Raw genomic sequence first — 20,846 nt, 5'->3', positions numbered from 1 at the left:
TCCTGATCCTCTCCTTATTCACAATTCATTTACAATCTATCTTACATAGAGTCTAATTATCCAGTTCTCATAATCTCTTGGAAGCCCTCACTCACTTGGTCTCCACAATGATTGTGCCTTTCATCATGCATAGAATCATTTACCATATGTCATTCATTACCCATTAGATAAGTACACTATTATTGCTGCATGCTGCATCTTCAACATTCATTTAACTAGTATTAATTGAGCAGCTGTTTATGATCAGGCTCATTCTTTTCTTTTATTTAAAAAAATTTATTCATTTTACATACCAACCACAGATTCCCCCTCTCATCTCTCCTCCTGCTCCCCCACGACCTACCTCCTATCCCCTCCTCCAAAAGAGTAAGTCCTCCCTTGGGGCACAGGGAAGCCAGTCAGGCTTATTCTTGAGTGATAAGGAAATGTCAAAGAACCAAGGAACAAGGTCTCTGCCTGCACACACAGTTAGGAATTGTGTGCACAAACATAGTGAAAGGTAACTGGCGAGCAGAGGGCCGGAAGAAAAAGAATGAACGAGAGAAAGAATGCAGAGGACAATGGGAGATGTGGAGAGACACTCAAGGCAAAGAAGGGCTTCACAACAGAGGCAACGTGTGCAACTGGCAAGAAAAGTAGGAGTGTGATTAGAAAGACAGAGGCCAGAGCATCTCTTCAAGGAAAACAGCAAATTCTAAGGGACAGCAGGGTGGAAGAGTACCCTGTATCCAAGGAGTTTCAATTCCTCTAAATTACTCCTACTTAGAGTCCAAAGAAGAAGGCTCAGGCTTGAAACCTGAGACATCAGCATCTTGGGTAGCCTAAGAAAGTGCCTGAAATATCTGGACTGTTAAAAAGAAGAAAGAGAAAAAAAAAAACAAACCACTCATATCTGGATGGGCTTTCTTTTATTTGAAGCTATCCTTTGCCTTTGGCTTGTGATAACATTTAAAGACGATAAAACCTCTTTCTTGCTTCATTCTGCTCACAGGCAAGTACATTCAGATCCTGTCATACCACGCCATTCAGCACTCCAGCAGTGTCCTCCGGAGCCATCTGCTGTCCATGAGAACAAGGCTTCAGAACCCAAACGGTATACTTAAACCAGAGCAAAACAAGCTGGAGGCTCATTTCAAGAAGCATTGCTTTCCCAAAATGTATTCACTGGGAAAATCTGCTGTAAAATAGTGAATATCTTATGCAAGTAAAATTAGACCTTCCAACCTGCTCGGCGTGACGCATGATCGCACACGCGTGCCGCAGGTGATTCTGCCAGAATTGAAGCAATTTCATTTTTTTTATTAGACATTTAGTCCAAAGGTCAAAAAGAAGATTTAGAGTCCCTGGTATCCCTTTACATTTTAAAAAATTGGATTATTTACACCACATTCTCCCACAAGATGCCCATCTTTAAGACACAAGAAATAAAAGTAGGATGGAAAAAAAGAAAAGAAAGAAAGAAAAAAGAAGGAAGGAAGGAAAGAAAGGAAGGAAGGAAGGAAGGAAGGAAGGAAGGAAGGAAGAAAGAAAGAAAGAAAGAAAGAAAGAAAGAAAGAAAGAAAGAAAGAAAGAAAGGAAGAAAGAAAGAGAAAGAAAGAAAAATCATGTATAATTTTGCACATAGAAATAGCAGCAGATACAACCAAAATAGTAAAATTCAGTTTCTGGGAACGCACTCCAAATGAAGAGAGCATCGTGCAATCCAGTGCTAACTATTCCAAATGGTTAGTCAAGTTGCTGGTCTCTCAGACTTCAAGCCATCTCTTCCATCCTTGGACTCTAAATTGGAGCCGTTTCAGAAATGTGGCAGCTCATTGGACACTTGGTACTGTTCTTTCTACCTGCTGTCTCTCTGAGCTTTCTATTTCTCTCAAGCGATGGCCCGCACTTCCTCTTTATAGTCACTTTTCTACTTTTCTTCCCAACTCTACAGATCAACTCTGTTTCGATGCCCTCCTCCCTCTCCCCACAGTCATCCAAACTGCTCATCTCTCCTTTTCTGCTGCTCAGTGCAGTTGCCCGAGACTTTGGTACTGTTAGTACTTGCTTATATCAATATCTCTCTTACCTTAATGGGATCTCACTAGAGGAATGTCTTCTTTATAACTCTCACTTGGTATGAGAGATGTGTTCAAAAAATATTTGTTCAAAGAAACACTAAGAGAATGAGTGAATGAATGAATGAATGCCACCAGTGGCCTTCAGTGCTCCCACTGGTTTTGCCCTTTATTAACTGAAAATTCAGACTTGAAAACTTCCCTTCTCTTTTCCTTATTGATGGCCAAGTACAGGGTGATTAGTAAGACAACATTGAAAAGGAAAATTGTTCATTCTGCATCATTTGCCTTACTCATCCCATCCAGTTCCCAACTTAGTGCAGACACCTGATTGGTATAGCTCCAGTAGCCTTGCACCTGTGGGCTCATAGGACCTTTCTGCCTCTGCCTCCCAAGTGGTTGTAACTGTAGGCATTTTACCATACACCACTTTGGTATGAAATGTAAAACTTAGGTATTGCTTGAGCTACAATCAGCTATGTGCACCCGAAACTGTAGGAAGTGAAATCGTGAGCGGATGGGACACCATCAAGTAGAATACAGAGGGTGTGTGCTTTTGAGTGCCAATCCAGTGAAGCTGATGGGTTACAGGTTGGAGTAAGAGAACCCACTATATTAGTTACAAACAACTGGCCCCTCAAAGGATCTTCGATTGGCTTTGCATAGCAAAAAAAAAAAGTTAAAAGGAAAACTTGGAATAATTCAATAAACACAGGAGTAGATGCTCTCAACTCTGAACCTGATGATTATAAACTGTGCTCAATTTTTAAACACATTAAAAATTCTGGCATTTTTAACAATCCTCTCAGCTAAGGACTACCTCTAAAATAGGAACAGCTGTATTAAAGTTTTATATGTATAAATATATATACATACAGATATTTTATATGTATATATATATACATACAGATATTAAGTTTTGGACTCTGTGGGATGTGAGTTCCTAGCCTGTCCTCACAGAGTACTGCTTTTTAAGTCTCAAGGAAGCTGGACTCCTGAGTGCTAAGCATTCTGAGCAGCTGGACCCAAACTGACAGCTTCTGAAGATTCCATCATGCTGTCTCCTCTCTCCTCAGATTACCCTCTCTCACAATGGGTAATTTGAGGTCACAGCTTCACTCTGAACTGGTGCATCAAAACACAAACAACAAAGGCCTTGCTTCTCCAATATGCTCAAAGCACCAGGCTCTCTCAAGACACTCTGTGTAAAGTGCCTGTGGGCACAGGAGGAAACAGCCCAGTTTAGAAGGAGCCTTAGAGAGGAAGAAAGGCTACTCTTTCTGTTTAACTCACTGTAGAATGACACTTATTAACAAATCATAGCATATTAGACCTTCACGAAGTCTACAAGACCACCCAGTCCAAAGCCATCAGCCTATAGTAACACCTAGCATCTGTCCAGAGTCAGAAGAAATTAGGGACAAAAGAGGACTGCAAAGTCAGGTAGCCAGCTGGCCTCACAGCTGCCTTCTCTGCACATCGTCAATTTCTCCAGTGGACGTGAGTGTTTACAACCCTGAATCCCTTCCCTTCAGAAACATAGGTACGCTCAATAGCCTTTTTGAAATTTTGTTTCAAACTTACAAATAACACTAGAATAGCTTGCCTCACTTTTTCCAATTTATTATCCTAATAACAGGATCTAAAGGCTTTCCAAAAGTAACAGCCAACCATGAATAGAGATAGATGGGAGAAGAGCTCTCAGAAAAACAGAACTAGCATATGTGATATGTGCAAATAATTGTATCATGATTAATCCCCTAAAGTATTAGATTTCTCAGTTGTAATGGTAGCAAATGAGCTGAAATAACTCATCTTTCTCTTTTTAATTTATGCAGTATGTTTTAAGCCATTGCTTCCATGTTGGTTTCCACAGGGTTAGCACATAGACCACAGGTTTTTATTTCTTTAATGTACCTCCGAGTTTTGCCTGCATGTATGTCTGTATGCGGGTGTCAGATCCCCTGGAACTGGAGTTACACACAGTTGTGGGTGCTGGGGATTGAACCCAGGATCTTTGGAAGAGCAGCCAGTGCTCTTAATCACTTGAGCCATCTCTCCAGCCACTGACCACAGGTTTTTAAAACTCCATTAAGAGGAGAAGACTGTGTTGCCTAGTCTTCTACAAAGAGGAAGGAGGGGAGACTAAGGGAGAGAAGGAAGGAGGAAGAGAAAGAAAGAAGAGGAGGCCATTAAGAAAAAATGCTGTCCAGAAAAGACTGAGAATAGTTATTTAACTCTCTTTTTATCATCTATCCTGCTGGTATCTTATTATATAATCTATTTGCAAAGCAATAACAAAGGATAGGTTATTAAAAAAAAAAACAGCAACTTGCCCATGTGCATGTGGCCAGCAGTGTTGAAGTTATCTGTGCTAAGATACAATGGCAATCCTCATAATAACTGTTGTGTTTAATTCTCCATGTTACTGTATCATTGTGTCCTGCATTATCTACTTTCTAATATAGAACAGAAAATCTAATCTAACACATGTCTTCCAGAATAGTGTTATTCACTGAATGATGTAGCACCTATGTTTGCATTGAAAGAGAGTACTGGGCAATAGATGGCAATGAATTATTTTCCAGAACAACTTAGGAGGAAGTAGGTTAAAAGGATCCTAGTTCCTGGAACTTTGAATGGTGTGATAAACACTATTTTATTAAAGGAAACAAAATTTTGCATTCGCTCGGCTGCTTATTACATTTAGACAGTGAATGAAAATGTGGTGTATTCCCAGGTCTATAGCATGAGCAAAGGACAAGAAACCCTCTCCACACTTAAAAATTGTTTTAGCAAGTGGGAAACAAAGCTGATGATGATTTGGCTCTTCCTGTTTATCTGAAATCATTCTAGTCTGTCCCTATCCTTCCTGAGAAATGCATTTGAATATGTTTCAAAAGTACGTAATTATTTATTTCATCGTCAGAACAGAGAAGGTGGGCTAGCGTTAGCGTGGAGGAGCACATCAATACTAACAGTATTCCTGGGTGAGAGGGTGCAATGATGGGATTCTAGAGCATCCACCCCACCTCACCATTCCCCTCCCCACCCTGCCCCTCCCTACTTCCTACTCCACTAGTCTACAGAGGGCTAAATTTGCTTGAAAATAAGAACCATTTAGTCACAGAAAAATTAAGCTTGTCTTATCACAAGGCCAAACTGTTGATCGCTTTGAGTTCATAAAATAACATACAATGAGACCTCAGAGATGACCATGACAGAAGTCCTTGGCATAAATACTAGAAGTCTGGCACAAAGGACAAGTATTTCCAAGACTAGTTTTACACATTTGTAGCAAAAAACAATACCGTTTGCCATAGATTTCTGCAGTGTTTATCTCCTTAAAAATTTTTACCTTCTTTGTCATTTTGTGTTGCTGTAACACTACATCAAATACTGGGTAATTATAAAGAGCAGAGGTTTATTTCTTACAGTTCAAAAGCCAGAGAACACCAAGGTTGAAGAGTCTGTGTCTGGCAAGGGCTTTCTTCCTGCAATGTCAACCTGAGCCAGGGGACAAGAGAGGTGGTATGTGGACTTTCCTGTACAAGACAGGGAAAGGATAGAGATGGGACAAGCCAAACCCACTCCAGTGATAAGTAACCCATCCCATGCTAATAGCAATAATCTATCCCTGAAGGATGCTTATTACCAAATCAGCTTTTAAGTTCCCCACCATCACTAGACAAGAGTTTAGCTTCCAACTTAGAAATTTTGGGGAACAAACTCGAGTAACGATGGATATTAAGAACCAATGACTTCTGAAAACTTAAAAAGCCTGTCTCATAATAGAATAGTTGTCACTGAAAACCTGGAGAGGGTGGGCAGGGAAAATGAGGTTAAATAAAGGGTACCAAAGCAGAAAGAAGAAAGTGATCTGTGTTTTCATAGCACAGTAGGATAATTATTAGTTATAACAATCTACTGTATATTTCGCAAAGACATGAAGAGTGTGAATTCTCAAAACATACAAATGATTAACATTGGAAGGAGATAGAAGTATTTGAGTCGATTCTTCCATAGTCTACACCTGTACTGAATTATCATAATATATACTTCATAAAATATACAACTATTATGTCTCAACCAAAAAAACAATAATATTTTTTAATTCCATATCCAAAAGAGTCTTTGCTTAGAGCAAGATGTCTTAATCTGGCATCTGTGACTCAAATGATTTTTATGCAAAATCATGTGTTTATGTGAAGGAAGATGCTGGGGAGCTTGCCCAGCGTCCCAGGACCTCACAAAGAGAAATACTAGGGAAGGGCAAGGAGTGTGGACAATCATTACCAGCAGGTTAAGCTACAAGGAGGGATCTTTCCAGCCAGGATTCAAACACAGATGCTGTTCTTTGATAACAGAATTTTACTTGTGACATAGTGAGATGAGTAAGGTATATCCTCAGGTTTAAGGGGCATTTTTAGGACAATGTCAAGATTTTAGGCACAGGATTTAGTTGTGTATATTTTCTCAAATTGGCCAAAACAAGGCTAATTACCTAATTATTGAAAATGGATCAGATTCTGTCAATTAGCAGAACTGTCTTGGTGCCTTGAGATCTGTGTGTGTGTGTGTGTGTGTGTGTGTGTGTGTGTGTGTGTGTGTGTGTGTGCACTTTTCTGGTGATCATATTCAGGACCTTGTGCATCTTAAGCAAGTATTCTACCACTGAACTGCATTCTCAGCCCTTAGATGTTTTTTATTTAATTAAAATATAATCATATCATTTCTCCTCCCCTTCTCCACTTCCTCCTCCTCCCATATCCAAACCCCCCTCAAGTTGATAGCCTTCTCTTCTTTAAGTTGTTACAGGCATATAAATGAATCATCATATAAATATAACCTACCTAGTCTGTTCAGGGTTGCTTGTGTGTTTCTAGGGTTAATGACTCATTATTTATTGGATAACTAACCAGGAATCATCCCAGTCGTTAATTGCCTGTAACTCTTTATCTAGTGGTGGGAACACAAGATGATATTTGCTGTCTATGTTGGGACATCGCTTGTTGTTTCTGGAGTTGTTTGGTTTTGTTTAGACAGCCCTTTTGTGGCATTTCCATGGCTGTAGTTTCCCTGTTATAGCTCAAGGCACACTCTCACAGCAGCCTTCCTGGTCCTCTGGCTTTTAGAATCATTCCGTCCCTCTTCCATGATATCCCCTGACCTGTGCATGTAGGAGTTGTGTACATACCAATTGAGGCTGGGCATCCCACAGTTGTTATTGTGCATTTTAACTTGTTGTCTTTCTCTGTATGGTCTCCATCTGTCGCAAAAGAAAGCTAATTTGATGAGGGATGAGATCTACACTTATCTGTGGATATACAAGTAAGTCTTTAGAATGAAGTTAGAATTATACTGGTTTAGGAGAGTAGTTGTAAAAGATCCTCTTTTAAAAACCATGGCCTCACTAGCCATGTGTAGTTGGTAGGGAGGGTCTTGTTCCATAGTTCAAATCGGTCTTGCACTCAGTATGTAACCCAGACTGATCTCAAAATGGTGATCCTCCTTCTGTCTCCCAAATGCTTGTGACAGTGGTACACACTATACCTGATTGTGCCTCTGGCTTTTTACAAACTTTAAAAAGGTCACACTTAGCCAGGCAGTAGTGGTGCCTGACTTTAGTCCCAGTACTCAGGAAGCAGAGGCAGGTGGATCTCTGTGAGTTCTTGGCCAGCCTCACCTGTAAAGTGAGTTCCAGGATAGCCAGAATGGTTACACAGAGAAACCTATCTCAAAAGACGATACACACACACACACACACACACACACACACACACACACCAAGTAGGTCACACCTGAGCCTGGACACTATAAAAGGTGACTTCAGGTGCTCCATAATGAATTATGATAGTTAACATGTATTTTTGCTTATATTCACCCTAGATCCTCTCTCCTGTCCACTGGTCCCTTTCTTCCCAAATAATCCCTTCTACTTTTAAATATCAAAGACAGACAGACAGATGGTAGGTAGGTTGGTAGGTGCATACATACATACATACATACATACATAGATGGGCAGACAGATAGATTCCATTTATGAGAGAAAATGTATACAGCTTTCTAAATCTAGCTTAGTTTGCTTACCATGATGATCTCCAATTCCATCAGTTTTCTTGCAAATCACATAATTTTGCACTTCATTACTGAATCAAGTTCCATGGTGTACAGATGCCATATTTCATTCATCTGTTGATGAGAACCTAGGCAGGTTCTGTAAGTGGGCTATTGTGAATAGTGGCCCAATAAGCATGAATGTGAAAGACTCTCTGTAACTTAGACTCCTGGAGGTATATAACTACAGGTGCTATAGCTGGATCACAGGGTAGCTCATTTTGGTTCGTTTGCTAGTTTGTTTGTCTTTACTGCTTTCCACAGGGAATGGATTACTTTCCCACCAGCGCTGAATAAGGGTTCCTTCTCCTATCTCTCTCATCTTGCCTAGCATTTGTTGTTTGCTTTCTTGATGATAACCATTCCTACTGTGGTGAGATAGAACCTCCTTGTAATTTTGATTGGCCTTTTCCTGATAGCTAAAATGATAAACATTTTCCCATACATTTCCTGGGTGTTTGTCTACTCTTATCTCTTAAAGTTTTAGGACTTCAGATGGAGGCTCTATAAGAAAAGAAATGCCTCCAAAGAGCTTATTGTCCATTCAAAACCTTTTTTCTTTGGGCTAAGCATCAAATCCAGAGAATGAAAAATAGAGGATTTTTTTCAAATGTCTCTGCTTTCTCTGGATCATTTCTTTTGTTAGAGTTCAGTGTTGTCTTTGTAATTTTACTACCTATCTATTGATTGGCCAGACCCTGGAGACAATAGGGCTACATTCTAAAATTTAAATGTGAAACAGATCTGCAATCCAGCTGCATTGTGAGGTGCTGGGTATGCAGATAGACAGGTATGCAGAGCTCCCCATTCTGTTTTCAGCACCTTTATATCTGCAACCCACTACCTACTTGGTGGGTAACAAGCTTTGAATATCATTTAGAAAACAGAGTAAAAGCTTTGCTAGCAATGGTTTCAGTAGCATATATGTGTCTGACTTCCTGTTCTTCCTTTGTTCCCTGGTGATTAAGCTTGCTGTGTAAGAGAGGAATTAGTAATGAAGGCGCTTCTGAATCCCAGTTCGTCCGTTTGATTAGCATCTTTTCTTCTAACATATGGTGAAACAACAAGCAATGATTGTGGTTTCAGATCTAAAGAATTATCCTGTTTGTTCATTCCTGGAACCTGAAGTAAGCATCTGGTAGTTAGAGCTTCCAGAAATAACAGAAAGAAATGAAAGAAGACAAAAAGCACCTTAGCGCCCATGGGTGAAAAAATGTGTAGCCAAGATTAAGCCACAGTTTAAGTTAGTCCATCCTATTAAAGGGAGGAGAACCTGGGGAGGTGGCTCCATGGAACTCAGAGGACCTGAGTTCCAATTCCCAGCCTGCACATAAAGCTGAGTAAGGCAGCATGCATCTGTAATCCAAGCACACCTGCACTGAGATGGGAGATGGAGACAGGAGAAACCCCAGAAGCTTAGGGGCCAGTTGGCTGGCTGTGCATCGCCACACAATAAGGAGACCCTGCCTTAAACGAGTTAGAAGATGAGGGCTGGTACCTGCGGCTGTTCTCTGACCTCCACGTGTGTGCCACACACATGTGCTATGACACATAAGCACCCTCACTCACACACACACAAGCATGCACATACATACACACTGCACACAAATACAAAAGATAGCTAGACCTCTACTTCCTTTTATGTAGGAAATAGAAACCATGCCCTAGGCTGAAGGGTCTCTCCCTTTTGCCTAATCTTACAACTAGAAATAAACTATATCTAGTATTCCTTATCAGAAAAAGAATGTGCTTTGAATATTTCCTTATCTCTATCACATGTGAGCTCAGAAGCATCCCAGTTCCCACCCACTATTAGATTCATGCATTTCATTACTTAAAATTATATTTTCTACATTAAACGTCTGTCCCATTTTTTTTCATATTTTATTTTAAGATTATTCTGGCTCACACTTTTCATTTCCAGACAACACTGGGCAAGGAATTTTAAATAAAGATATGCTGTTCGTTTTGTGGTGGCATTCATTTGAAATGAAGTATTGAAAGGGGTTCTTTTTTTTTTTTTATGAGGGTAGTATAATAATTAGTCTGCTGGATTTGTCATGAGAAAATACCCCAACAGGGTACCCTAAACACAAGAAATTTTTTTCTTTGTAGTTCTGGAGTCCAATACCAAGGTGTCAGCAATTCTGGCTCTTCTGGAAGCTTCTCTGGCTCATAGACAGCTGGCTGCTTCCTGAGGGTGTCCTCACATGGCCTTCTCTCTGTGCCTGCAGATTCTTTGCGGTCTCTTCATCCTCCTGTAGGGACACCAGTTATACTGGGTTACCCCGTGATGACTTGATTTAACATGCATCACCTCCTCTTTAAATTTCTCTTAAGAGAGTCACCCTGTGGGTTAGGGCTTCGACTCGGGGGTTTGGAGTAAGCACAGCTCACAACAGGTAGCAATGCAACTTGTCCAAGGTTTTTAATATCTTCCCTTTGGAAAGAAAAAGAAAAATCTCAAGAAGGAACATGATAGAATTCACATTTACATGTGAAAGTTGTTTGGAATACAAATTTGTATGCATATGTGAATCATTTGAATAAGGATATCATTTACAAGTCAATGGGTAAATGAACATAAAGTCATCATTAGCCGCTGTTTTGCACTACCCCATAGAACACACTAAGACTTAACAAACGCAGAGACAAGCAGGTAATCCCAGCTTCCTGGGAGTATCACTTAATGTTCAATGACAGCCTTTACAACATCTTATTTCTACTGCATTTGACTAGGGTTTGCCAACTGTCACAAATCAAAATACAGAATGCATATTTAAATTATAGTTGAATAAAGGTGATTGGTTTATTGATTTATAAATAGTAGGGACACACTTTAAGAAAGAAAGAAAGAAAAAGCTCCTCCATGGAGTATATATACCCTAAAAAAAGTATTTGCTATTTATCTAGAATTCCAATTTAACTGTGGGTTCTGTGGGGTTTGTTGTTTGGTTGGTTGTTTTTCTGGCAAATTTACATTAGATTAAAGATTGAATCTTTTGGGGGTGTGAGATATATGTGGAGAAGGGTTCATCAGTTAAGAATGCTTGATGCGCCGGGCGTTGGTGGCGCACGCCTTTAATCCCAGCACTCGGGAGGCAGAGCCAGGCGGATCTCTGTGAGTTCGAGGCCAGCCTGGGCTACCAAGTGAGTTCCAGGAAAGGCGCAAAGCTACACAGAGAAACCCTGTCTCAAAAAACAAAAAAAAAAAAAACAAAAACAAAAACAAAAAAAAAAAAAAAAAGAATGCTTGATGCTCTTCCAGAGGATCAACATTCAATTCCCAGCATCCATTTCTGGCCACTCACAACCATCTGTAACTCCAGCTCTAAGGTACCAGAAACTCTCAACTGGCCTCCACGTCACCCTCACACACATGGCACAAATAGAAAACACACACAAAAACAAATACATAAATAAACAAACAAACAAACAATTTTAAGGGGAAAAATAAAGATGATTCTGCCAGGCGGTGGTGGCGCACGCCTTTAATCCCAGCACTTGGGAGACAGAGCCAGGTGGATCTCTGTGAGTTCGAGGCCAGCCTGGGCTACAGAGTGAGTTCCAGGAAAGGCACAAAGCTACACAGAGAAACCCTATCTCGAAAAACAACAACAACAAAAAAGATTCTGCTCTCCTGCCTCCACACCCAATTAAATTGCTTTAACTAACTTCATAAATGTGATTTTCTGATCTTTATTCGATGATTTTTAAAAGACCTCTGCCCTGAAGCACAGAAACCCAGGCTCAGGCTCCTGTCCAAACTGCTACATGATAAATGACTATACTATATCACGTTAAATATTAAAATTAGTTACGTGCCCAGCTCTCCAGCTGAGGTATTTACGCTTCTCTAACAACACCCGTCATGCCGTCTGTGTGACTGCACTAGTAGGCTTCAGATACTAAGGATATCAATTGTTTCTTTCTGAACACTAGGCTGCTCACTGTCTTGTAAAACCAGAGGATTGAATTCAAGGTGTTTTTCCCAAGGGTCCTAACAATTCCTCTCCAGGCTTCTCTGAAATGAGGGTTCCACTAATTCTCTCATTTGCCGTATGAAGGCTAAATGGCTCCTACTTCAAATTAATCCTTTTTCTCTTGAAGTGCATAGTGCTTTGATTGTTAAATAATTAAAGATTATAGTACTCAGAAATTTCACATCTAAAAGGTAAGTTTGCCAACCCTAAATTCATCAAGGGTGAGAGAAAATACGTAGATTTTTTTCTTCTCCTCCACTCCTCCTCCACAGTCCCTTTAACACAGTTTCTGTACAGATCGCGAGCTCAGATGCTGTGCACATGAAAATGCTGATGATGTTGAAACAATCCCATGGTGGCGGGTTCTGACTGATGGAAATAATTTTGCTGGGAACTGAAGCCATCTCCCGGGTTAGAGTCAGACAGGAGCGGCTCCTTGTTCTCTACTGCCATCTAGTGGCGCCATGGTCACACACATCGACGCAACGTGGTAGTTCTAAGCTGAGATTTTTAAATATTGCTATAAATCAAATGGATGAATCGTTTTATTCTTGCCATCATAGTAAAAGGAGATTTATAGAGTGTTTCAACAGATAAAATGTAATAAATGTTAATAAAAGTTAAGTATAACACAATGACAGACGTTAGCATTTAAACAGTACAAATGTGTGCAACTTAATCTCTTTATGATGTTCAGATGTAAACTTGAACACTGAAGGGAAAAAATGCAATGCACCCTAACGTGTGAAAAATGAAAGTTATCCTACTCCTCTGATCTTGTATCATGGTAAAGAATATTTTTTAAATAATGTAATCAGAGCTGAGAAAAAGCAACAACAGAACATTCTCCCAACTGTGGAGTGGGTACAGGCTGCTCAGCCTGTCTAACCATTTGTCTTCAATTAGACATGAGCTTTAGTCTCATTATTATTTATAAACGTAATACAGTGCTTAATGAGTGTTGAATAATATTTAGTTTTTAATGTCCCATAATCTGGAACTAACTTTAAACGGCATAATAGTGTGTTTAATTGTGTGAATCTAAAGTAAAAATAGATTTCTCTAATGAAAGAAATAAAAGCTTTCCAAACTAAGACTTTTTCCCCATTAAAGCTATTTTTCCTGAATAACAATTATGGGGGGGGGGGAATTCTCACATTTTAACATTATCCTAGTTCTCTATTTAAAGTGCCAACATTATTATCAAGTGCTTAGGGATTGCAAGCCAGAGATATTTAAAAGGAATGCCTGTGTCTTAATATACTTGTGAGCCAACTGAGAAATATCCTATTTTTTGTTCAGGGTGGGAAAATTCCTATACGGTGGACAGCCCCGGAAGCTATTGCCTACAGAAAATTCTCTTCAGCAAGTGATGCATGGAGCTATGGCATTGTCATGTGGGAGGTGATGTCCTACGGAGAGAGACCATACTGGGAAATGTCCAACCAGGATGTAAGTACACGGACAGGTCTGTCATTTTGTGTGTGCAAGCACATTACCTTTGAGTGGGAAAAATCTTCTTGTAATTCCCTTTCAGATTAACCCTTGTCTTGATGGCTGTTTCACAGGGGACTGGGGAGAGGGTGGGCTTGAGAATCTGAGAAACCTTTCACTGCAGTTGACTGGGCAAGCTGGGCTTTGTTTCATGCCTGATATGCATCTTCTCTGAGACACTCTCACTGTTCTAGGGCAGCAAGATTATGCTTGCCTACAGTTAAACAAAAGAAAGGGTAATGTTGACATTTCCTTTCTTGCACAGGGCAATACAGTGCACCACTGCAAAACCCATATCAGCCCAGGCCAGATAATACTTAGAAGAAGAGTGAATGCTTTCAGGGATGCACTATCAATAGATGTCATCTCTCAAGGTTCTTTTGAGATACATAATCTTTTGTCCAATCTCGAGCTCTCGGTCTCTCTCTTTTGGTTCTGTTTTATCTGTAGCAATTACGTTTGTGGTTGATAACATTACAGAACGGAATAGTTCATACACTCAGCCTCTATGATCTGCCCACAGTCATAGAGACAGTAATCAGAATTACAGCTATCCCAACAATGCAAGTGAGGGCAAGGTCAGAGCAGACAGTGTATTCTCTCACCACTGCCTCGTCTCAGAACCCAGCTTTGTCTTATTAGCTCACCTTCTTCAATGCCCCCTGATGGTTTCTAAAGCTAGCATGATGGGAAATGAGCACGGCTATGATTTTGACGGTCCACAGATGTAAAGATAGCTATGTGCCTGTAAATCATCCCTAAGCACACACACGGAGCATAACTACTGCAGTATCACATCCTTTCACTCCAGTTAAAAGCTGACAACTTCCTCACAAACCTCCACACCTCAGACTTTGCTAGTACATACTACAGATTGTTCATATTTCACAAGATTTGTTTTGTTTTGTTTGTTTGTTGAGACAGGGTCTCTCTATATAACTCTGGCTATCCTGGAACGCACTTTGTGTAGACCAGGCTAGCCTGGAACTCAAGAGATCAGCCTGCCTCTACCTCCTGAGTGCTGGGATTTTAGAGTCAGGCATAAGCTTGGTCAGATTTTGGCCACTGTTGATGCTTCTACTGATGTGGAGTGTTGCTTTCGCAACTGAGTCCTACTTCATTATGTGGATATCTACGGACTGACCATGGGTCATTCCAATACCAGATACCTATAAAGCAGCAAGGATAAGGTCACATGAGCTCCACAGTCATTGCTTTCCAAAGCACAGTATCAAACACAAAGTCAGAATAGCAGGGTCCCTCAGAACATCTGGAATATCTGCTCTTACATACAGTGTGTGCTGTGCCCACAACCCCTATGCCGTACCCAGCACTAGATCATTTTAGTGTCGTGTCATTTGGCTAGAATCCTCTATTCCCTGGAGGAGTTTTGTCTAATGTGTGCCTCACAGCTCTTCCTGTCACTCAGTCACTGAGCATCTGTGTGTGTGTGTGTGTGTGTGTGTGTGTGTGTGTGTGTGTGTGTGTGTGTGTGTTCCAGCACTTCCTGATGTTAAATTCCCAAACTGGAAATTTGTCTCTTCACTCCCAGAACTTCCACTGTACGCTATGGTTTTGTTTTATTTTTTAGCACTTATTTGTACTTCCTAAAAAACAGTTAGCAAAGGTCCTGCAAGGCCTAAGTTCAGTCACTCTAATACCTGCTTTATTCTAAACCTGAACATTGCCCCTGTTTGGACTAAAGTAAGCCGTCCAAGCAAATCCCCAGAGTCAAGTCCTCTTCAGTACCTCTCCTTGTCCAGGATCCCATGGTAATGAGTTGTTCATGCTTTTAGATTGTAGCCATAGTGAACTTTCAGAGCAGGTCGTGGCTGGGGAAAGCAAGGAATAACTGTGACTTCTCTGTTGGTTTGATGTTGTTCGTGCAACTTCCTTATGAAGTTGATGTTTTAACAGTTAGAAAAGAGACTGGAAACAAAATAAATAAGCAAAAAATATAATATGTGGCTTGACATTAATGGGAGTGAAACAAAAGAGGCAGATAAGAAACTCCAGACATGGATTTGATTTATTTATGAAACACTTTCATAAGTCATTCACTTCTGGCAATGAAAGTCATAATTAGTCTTTCTTATTAGACATTCAGAGGGAGCAATTCTAATAAAAGCCTGACCAAGAGAAAGGGCAATTTCCTGAGGTTCTCGATCCCTAGATTTTCTTTCCTCCTGGGACACGTTGCAGTCACAGACTTAGCAAGCATGACCGTGATGATATGGACTATGGCTCAATCATGAAAGCTACTTAAACCTTGAAAGTGCCTCAGTTTCATGACTAAATAAAATGATAAAGAAATAATTAGGTTCTTGTTTAATGTGCCTTCTAATAGCAAGAGGCTATGACTTTATCTCTGAAGAGACACGGATAGCACTTATTCTAGCAAAGAAAGATCTGTGCTCTTCCTTTGCTAGTATAGGGTTCTCCCTATCTGTGCAGAGGTACCAAAGCCTAGACAGGACTTTCATAGGGCAGATCAGGTACAAGCGAGGATGGCAGGCCACATGATAGATTGCTGAGGAGGACAGCTTCTGTGGGGAATGGCCCAAATGTACCATTTCAACTCAGACTACCAGGTAAATTGTTCTTAATTGTTGCCTAGAGTAGTCCAGACCCCGTCGTCAACCTCTCTCTGCCTGCATTGTGCCCAACAGTTCACCCAGCAGTTCTGGCCATCGATCTTGATGATCAGCATCCAAGATGACCATTTAGAGAGTGATTTCATCTATTAAGCCTCATTTGGCTGCCTGGACTCTATCTGGAACAGGAGAAGATTTTACCGCCAGGAATCACCTCCTGACACTGAGCCTGCTCACGTCTGTCCTCAGCATCAGCCTGAACTTTCCACCAAGTTCCAGAGCCAAAATAGGCTCTCAGTCACTGCAGTTTCACTGTCTCTCTGTGGGGGGCCAAAGAATACTCAAGGAAGATTCTGAGAACAGGGAGGGGGAAAGTGGGGGCTGGAGTTGGGGAGCCAAATCTTGAAGCCTTCGGATCAACACATTACTAGGCAATAGCAGAAATAGCTGAGATCTTTTATGTATCTCATGAATACCTTCCACTGCTGCAGGAATGGGAGCTGGAATTCTGTTTAGCTCAACATATTGGAAGTTAGCATGTCTGTGATGGATCCCGTAACCAGCATTTCCATTTAGAAGCAGAAATAGCTTAGTCAAAATTTCCTGACCTCTGCATAAATACTGACTGTTCCCTGTTTCTCCTGCAGTTCTCATTCGTTGAGTCAAGGTATAGGTTTACATTTGACCATTTCCATCCAAGGTGTTTTCTAAGAAAAGTGGTGAGACAGAGAATAAAAGTCCAACTATGTTCTGTTTCAATATTGTATATGCTTTCACTGCATTTTGGTGAGTTTAACAAAGCTGTGGGCACAGTTCAAATTGAACGTTACAATGTTTTAGGATTGTTAATGAGTTTAGGAAATTTCAGACAGTTTTTAGGAAATGGTTTTTCTATTCTGCAGACTATGGTGTATTTTATTACAATGAACAATTCCGAGTCTGCAGAATCTGTGTTAGTGAATAATATAATGAGTTTCCCAAAGGTCAGTGGAATTGTGCATTAGGGAAGGGAAATGAGAAGGGGGAAAAAAAGCAGAATGCACAGAACTATCCCATAAAAAAAAAAAAAACCTAACAAAATATAATAGCTGGTGCCAGATGCTGAGCTATTCAGCAAGTATTTATTAAACATGTGTCAATCACCGACCAGGTGTGCACTTGGGACAAGGATGAGGAACAGGGAAAATCAGTCCTCCACTGTGTTACATGAAATCAACAAGGAGCAGAAAGACAGATGAGGAACTCTCTCCCACAAAGGGAAGCTAAAGAAGATGATCATATAGCACTAATGATTGGTACTTAGACTCTAACAGTCCCTAAGAGGTGCCTGCGAGGAGATCAGGCCACAAGTACCAAGTACCCAAACACACCCAGGTCAGAGAAACAAGGGCTAGTGTTCTGTGTAGCACACCAAGGTAACTACAGGATACTACTAGTGATTATATATTTTGGGTTGGGAGGGGCATTGTTTTGTTTCATTTTGGTTGGTTGAGACGGGATTTCTCCCTATAGCCCAGTAGCTGTCCTAGAACTAGCTCTGTAGTCCAGGTTGGCCTCGAACTCAGAGATCTGTATGCCTCTGCCTCCCAAGGACTGGGACTAAAAGCATGTGCTATGGCACCTGACTTGATTACCTATTTTGTAAAGAACTAGATGTAAAGAAGTTTGAAGATTTCCAGAGCAGAGAAATGACAGATGGTTGCAGAAATGGAAAGGCTAATCATGCTGATTTATCATTATCCATTGTACACCTGTATGGAATTCTCCACTATATCCCATAAACACAAAAAAAGAATTAAGGAGACATATTTCTTACTAAGGGAATCCATTATTTTGGTGCAGAGATGAAGTTCTTATACTTTATAAGTCCTACACCCATGTCCAGTTAGAATGATACTCACCAAGAGCATATTCTGTGCTTTTTTTTAAATGTAATAAAACACTGTATGACTTCACTATAGCTATTTAAAATACACATACCAAGATAGCATGCAAACTCTGTTATAGAGGGTTATTCTAATGATTAATGAAAGGAACACAACACAAGCTAACTTGAACAAAAAGTTTGTTTTGTTTTGTTTAATCATGAAACAGCAGGTCAATTAGCACACTGGATCCAGGCATACAGGGCTTTAGTGTTGGCCTGGATTTCTAGATTTTTCTCTCTAATCACTACATTCTTTTCTGTCTCATACTCTGGGGCTCACGATTCCAGCCCAGCAAGACCAGTATAATAAGACCTTTCTCAAATTCGCAGGCCAATCTAATGTTAGAGAAGACTCTGGCTAGCTCTGTAACCCTGACTTAAAGCCCCATCAGAGAAGTGAATACTGTGATTAGCCATGCATGGTCTCTATGCCAGCCTTCTCCACTCCAAGGTGGATGGAGCACGGTGATTGCAAGTTTTCCAAGTTGAAAATAGTTGTGCAGCTAGAAGAAATGTGAGGTTCTTTGGTTTGCTTGTTTTGCTTCACTTTTGTCCATTCTTTTGGGATACTTGTCATTTTCAAGAGCAACTTTATTGTAGTCTCACTTTTGTGCGACACCAAATGTTTATAGGGTTGTTTTTTGTTGTTTTTGGTTTTAGTTCTTGGTTTTCTTTCTTTTGGGTTTGTTTTTGTTTTGTTTTTACATTTAACCTGCTTTTATTCTCTAGACCCATGGATAAGACATGGTTCACAATGACTGTCACAAAAAGGAAAGTGCCCAAGACAGCAGTGGCACAAGATTGTTGGAGTATCAAGCTTTGGGGAAGACTATGGAGGCAAAATGAGAAATAGGTCTCCAGGTGCCTTGTTCCCCACAGTTTTGTGGTGTGATGCATCAAATCTTTAATTGTATGACTTCAAGTATATGATTCTGTACCTGTCAGTCTCCATGCCCGTGTGATCAGGAACCACGGTACTCTAGCACTGTAGCAACAGAGGAACTCTAGTCACTGAAAAAGACCAGAAAGTGGCATTATCCATCACAGCTAGCCTTTTCTCATTCTCCATGATGAAGTGTAGGTAATGGCCATGTTACCCCTTCCAAATCGATACTTCCAGTTCTAGTCAACCCAATGGCACCTTCAGTTCTAGCTGAGGTGAACATGGACTCCTCCCCTAGCAGGACTTTCTCATCCATGTTCAAACGTGTTCCGGTGTCAATCACAGTGAGACAGTGATGAGCCACACACATCTGATGTGAAATGTTACAGGTTAAAATGTTCATTGCAGAGTGTGATGCTGAGAAGTGACTTATTGACTTGAAGCAAGAGAGATCTGAAATATAAATTTTGACTTGATGGCTCCTCTGAAAGGTAGTCTCACACAGGATCTGATCTCTTGCAAAGCTCCACTGAAACTAACTACAGCCCAGTGAGTAAGACAGTCAATCACAGTCAGCGAAAACATTTTCAGATAAGTCCCTTGTAGTCAGGGTAAATACTGTATTCTAATCTAATAACAGCACAAATTGGAAAGACTAGTAGGCTTGCAGAGTCTCTCAACATCAGCAGCATCGGGATTTGGGATGAGAGTCTGTTCTGAACATTGGAGTTGATGCTTACCAGCAGTACCAACCTTTACCTACTAGATGCCAGTAGCATTCCCTTACTAAAATAACAACAAAAGTCCCTGGTTATTGCCTTGTCAGAGATGGGGGACAGAATTAACCCCAGTTAAGAGCTACTTCCTAAAATAGCTAGGAAGCTCTGCTCTCCAATCCCAAGCCCATGACTAACTGAACGTTTAGGCAAGCGGTTTAAGCTTTTTGGGATACCATTTCCTGCAGTTCAAAATAACTAATTGTAGACATTGAAGAAATAAAAGATAACTCATATATAGTACCTGGTACATATACATTGTTTAATTAACCATGGGTTGTAAAAGTTTGAATTTTATGAATCTGCTATAAATCACCTATTTTTTTTTGTTTGACACAGTTTGTTTTATGTATTTTAAGTATCAAGCTTTATTGGTACATTAAGATATCAAGCCACAAACGCATGAAGAAGAACATTGTAATAACAGAATAAATATTTAAAACCAAATTTTAAAACATGAGAAGATTAAGTCTTTACCTGTCAATAACAACCTTGTGTTTAAACGAACAAAATTTCCTAGTTAGAAATAAGAGACCAGGGTGCTGAAGAGGAGGCTAACAGAAAACAGCCATTTTATATGATTAGCTCCTTTAAGCTTCAAAGCAATTCTCTGGGGTAGATGCCATTATTGTCCCCTTTTCCAGATAAGAGAACTGGAGCTTAGAAAGGATCAGTGATCTACCCAGGTTGTTAGGGAGCCATGGTAATTGAAGTGCCAGTCCCTGCTTAATCCAAAGTGCTTGCCTTTACTGCTAACCTGTAAAGTAGACATCCAGAATTCTGCAACAGCTCTACCTAATGAGACCAAAGCCTCGTTAATTATGCATGCCACCCCATCACACAGAAGTGTTTACATTGCTTCCTGCTTGCAAAAGGATGCAGGCTGACCTATCGCTGTTGAGAAATGTAAAGCCTCCTTGTGGCTTTTTTTGTATCTTGATGTTAAAATTTCATGAAATGCTCTCTCTTGTTACATTTCTTACCAACAATTCCGTCAAATTTTAATGAATGACAG

General features: G+C 40.3%; 1 protein-coding gene across 1 annotated transcript in view; it reads left to right on the top strand.

Annotated features, from left to right (window-relative positions):
- The window catches only part of Epha6 (EPH receptor A6), a 921,293-nt gene that overhangs the window by 863,719 nt on the left and 36,728 nt on the right, over positions 1–20,846 (top strand). The window contains exon 15 of the mRNA XM_006981610.4: positions 13,460–13,609. Coding sequence (XP_006981672.1) covers positions 13,460–13,609 — 150 coding nt within the window. The remainder of the gene's footprint in view (positions 1–13,459; positions 13,610–20,846) is intronic.

This window comes from Peromyscus maniculatus, chromosome 12, assembly GCF_049852395.1.
Source record: "Peromyscus maniculatus bairdii isolate BWxNUB_F1_BW_parent chromosome 12, HU_Pman_BW_mat_3.1, whole genome shotgun sequence".
NCBI lineage: Eukaryota > Metazoa > Chordata > Mammalia > Rodentia > Cricetidae > Peromyscus > Peromyscus maniculatus.
The sequence above is the reverse complement of the archived record's forward strand: the minus strand, read 5'-3'. Positions and strand labels throughout refer to the sequence as shown.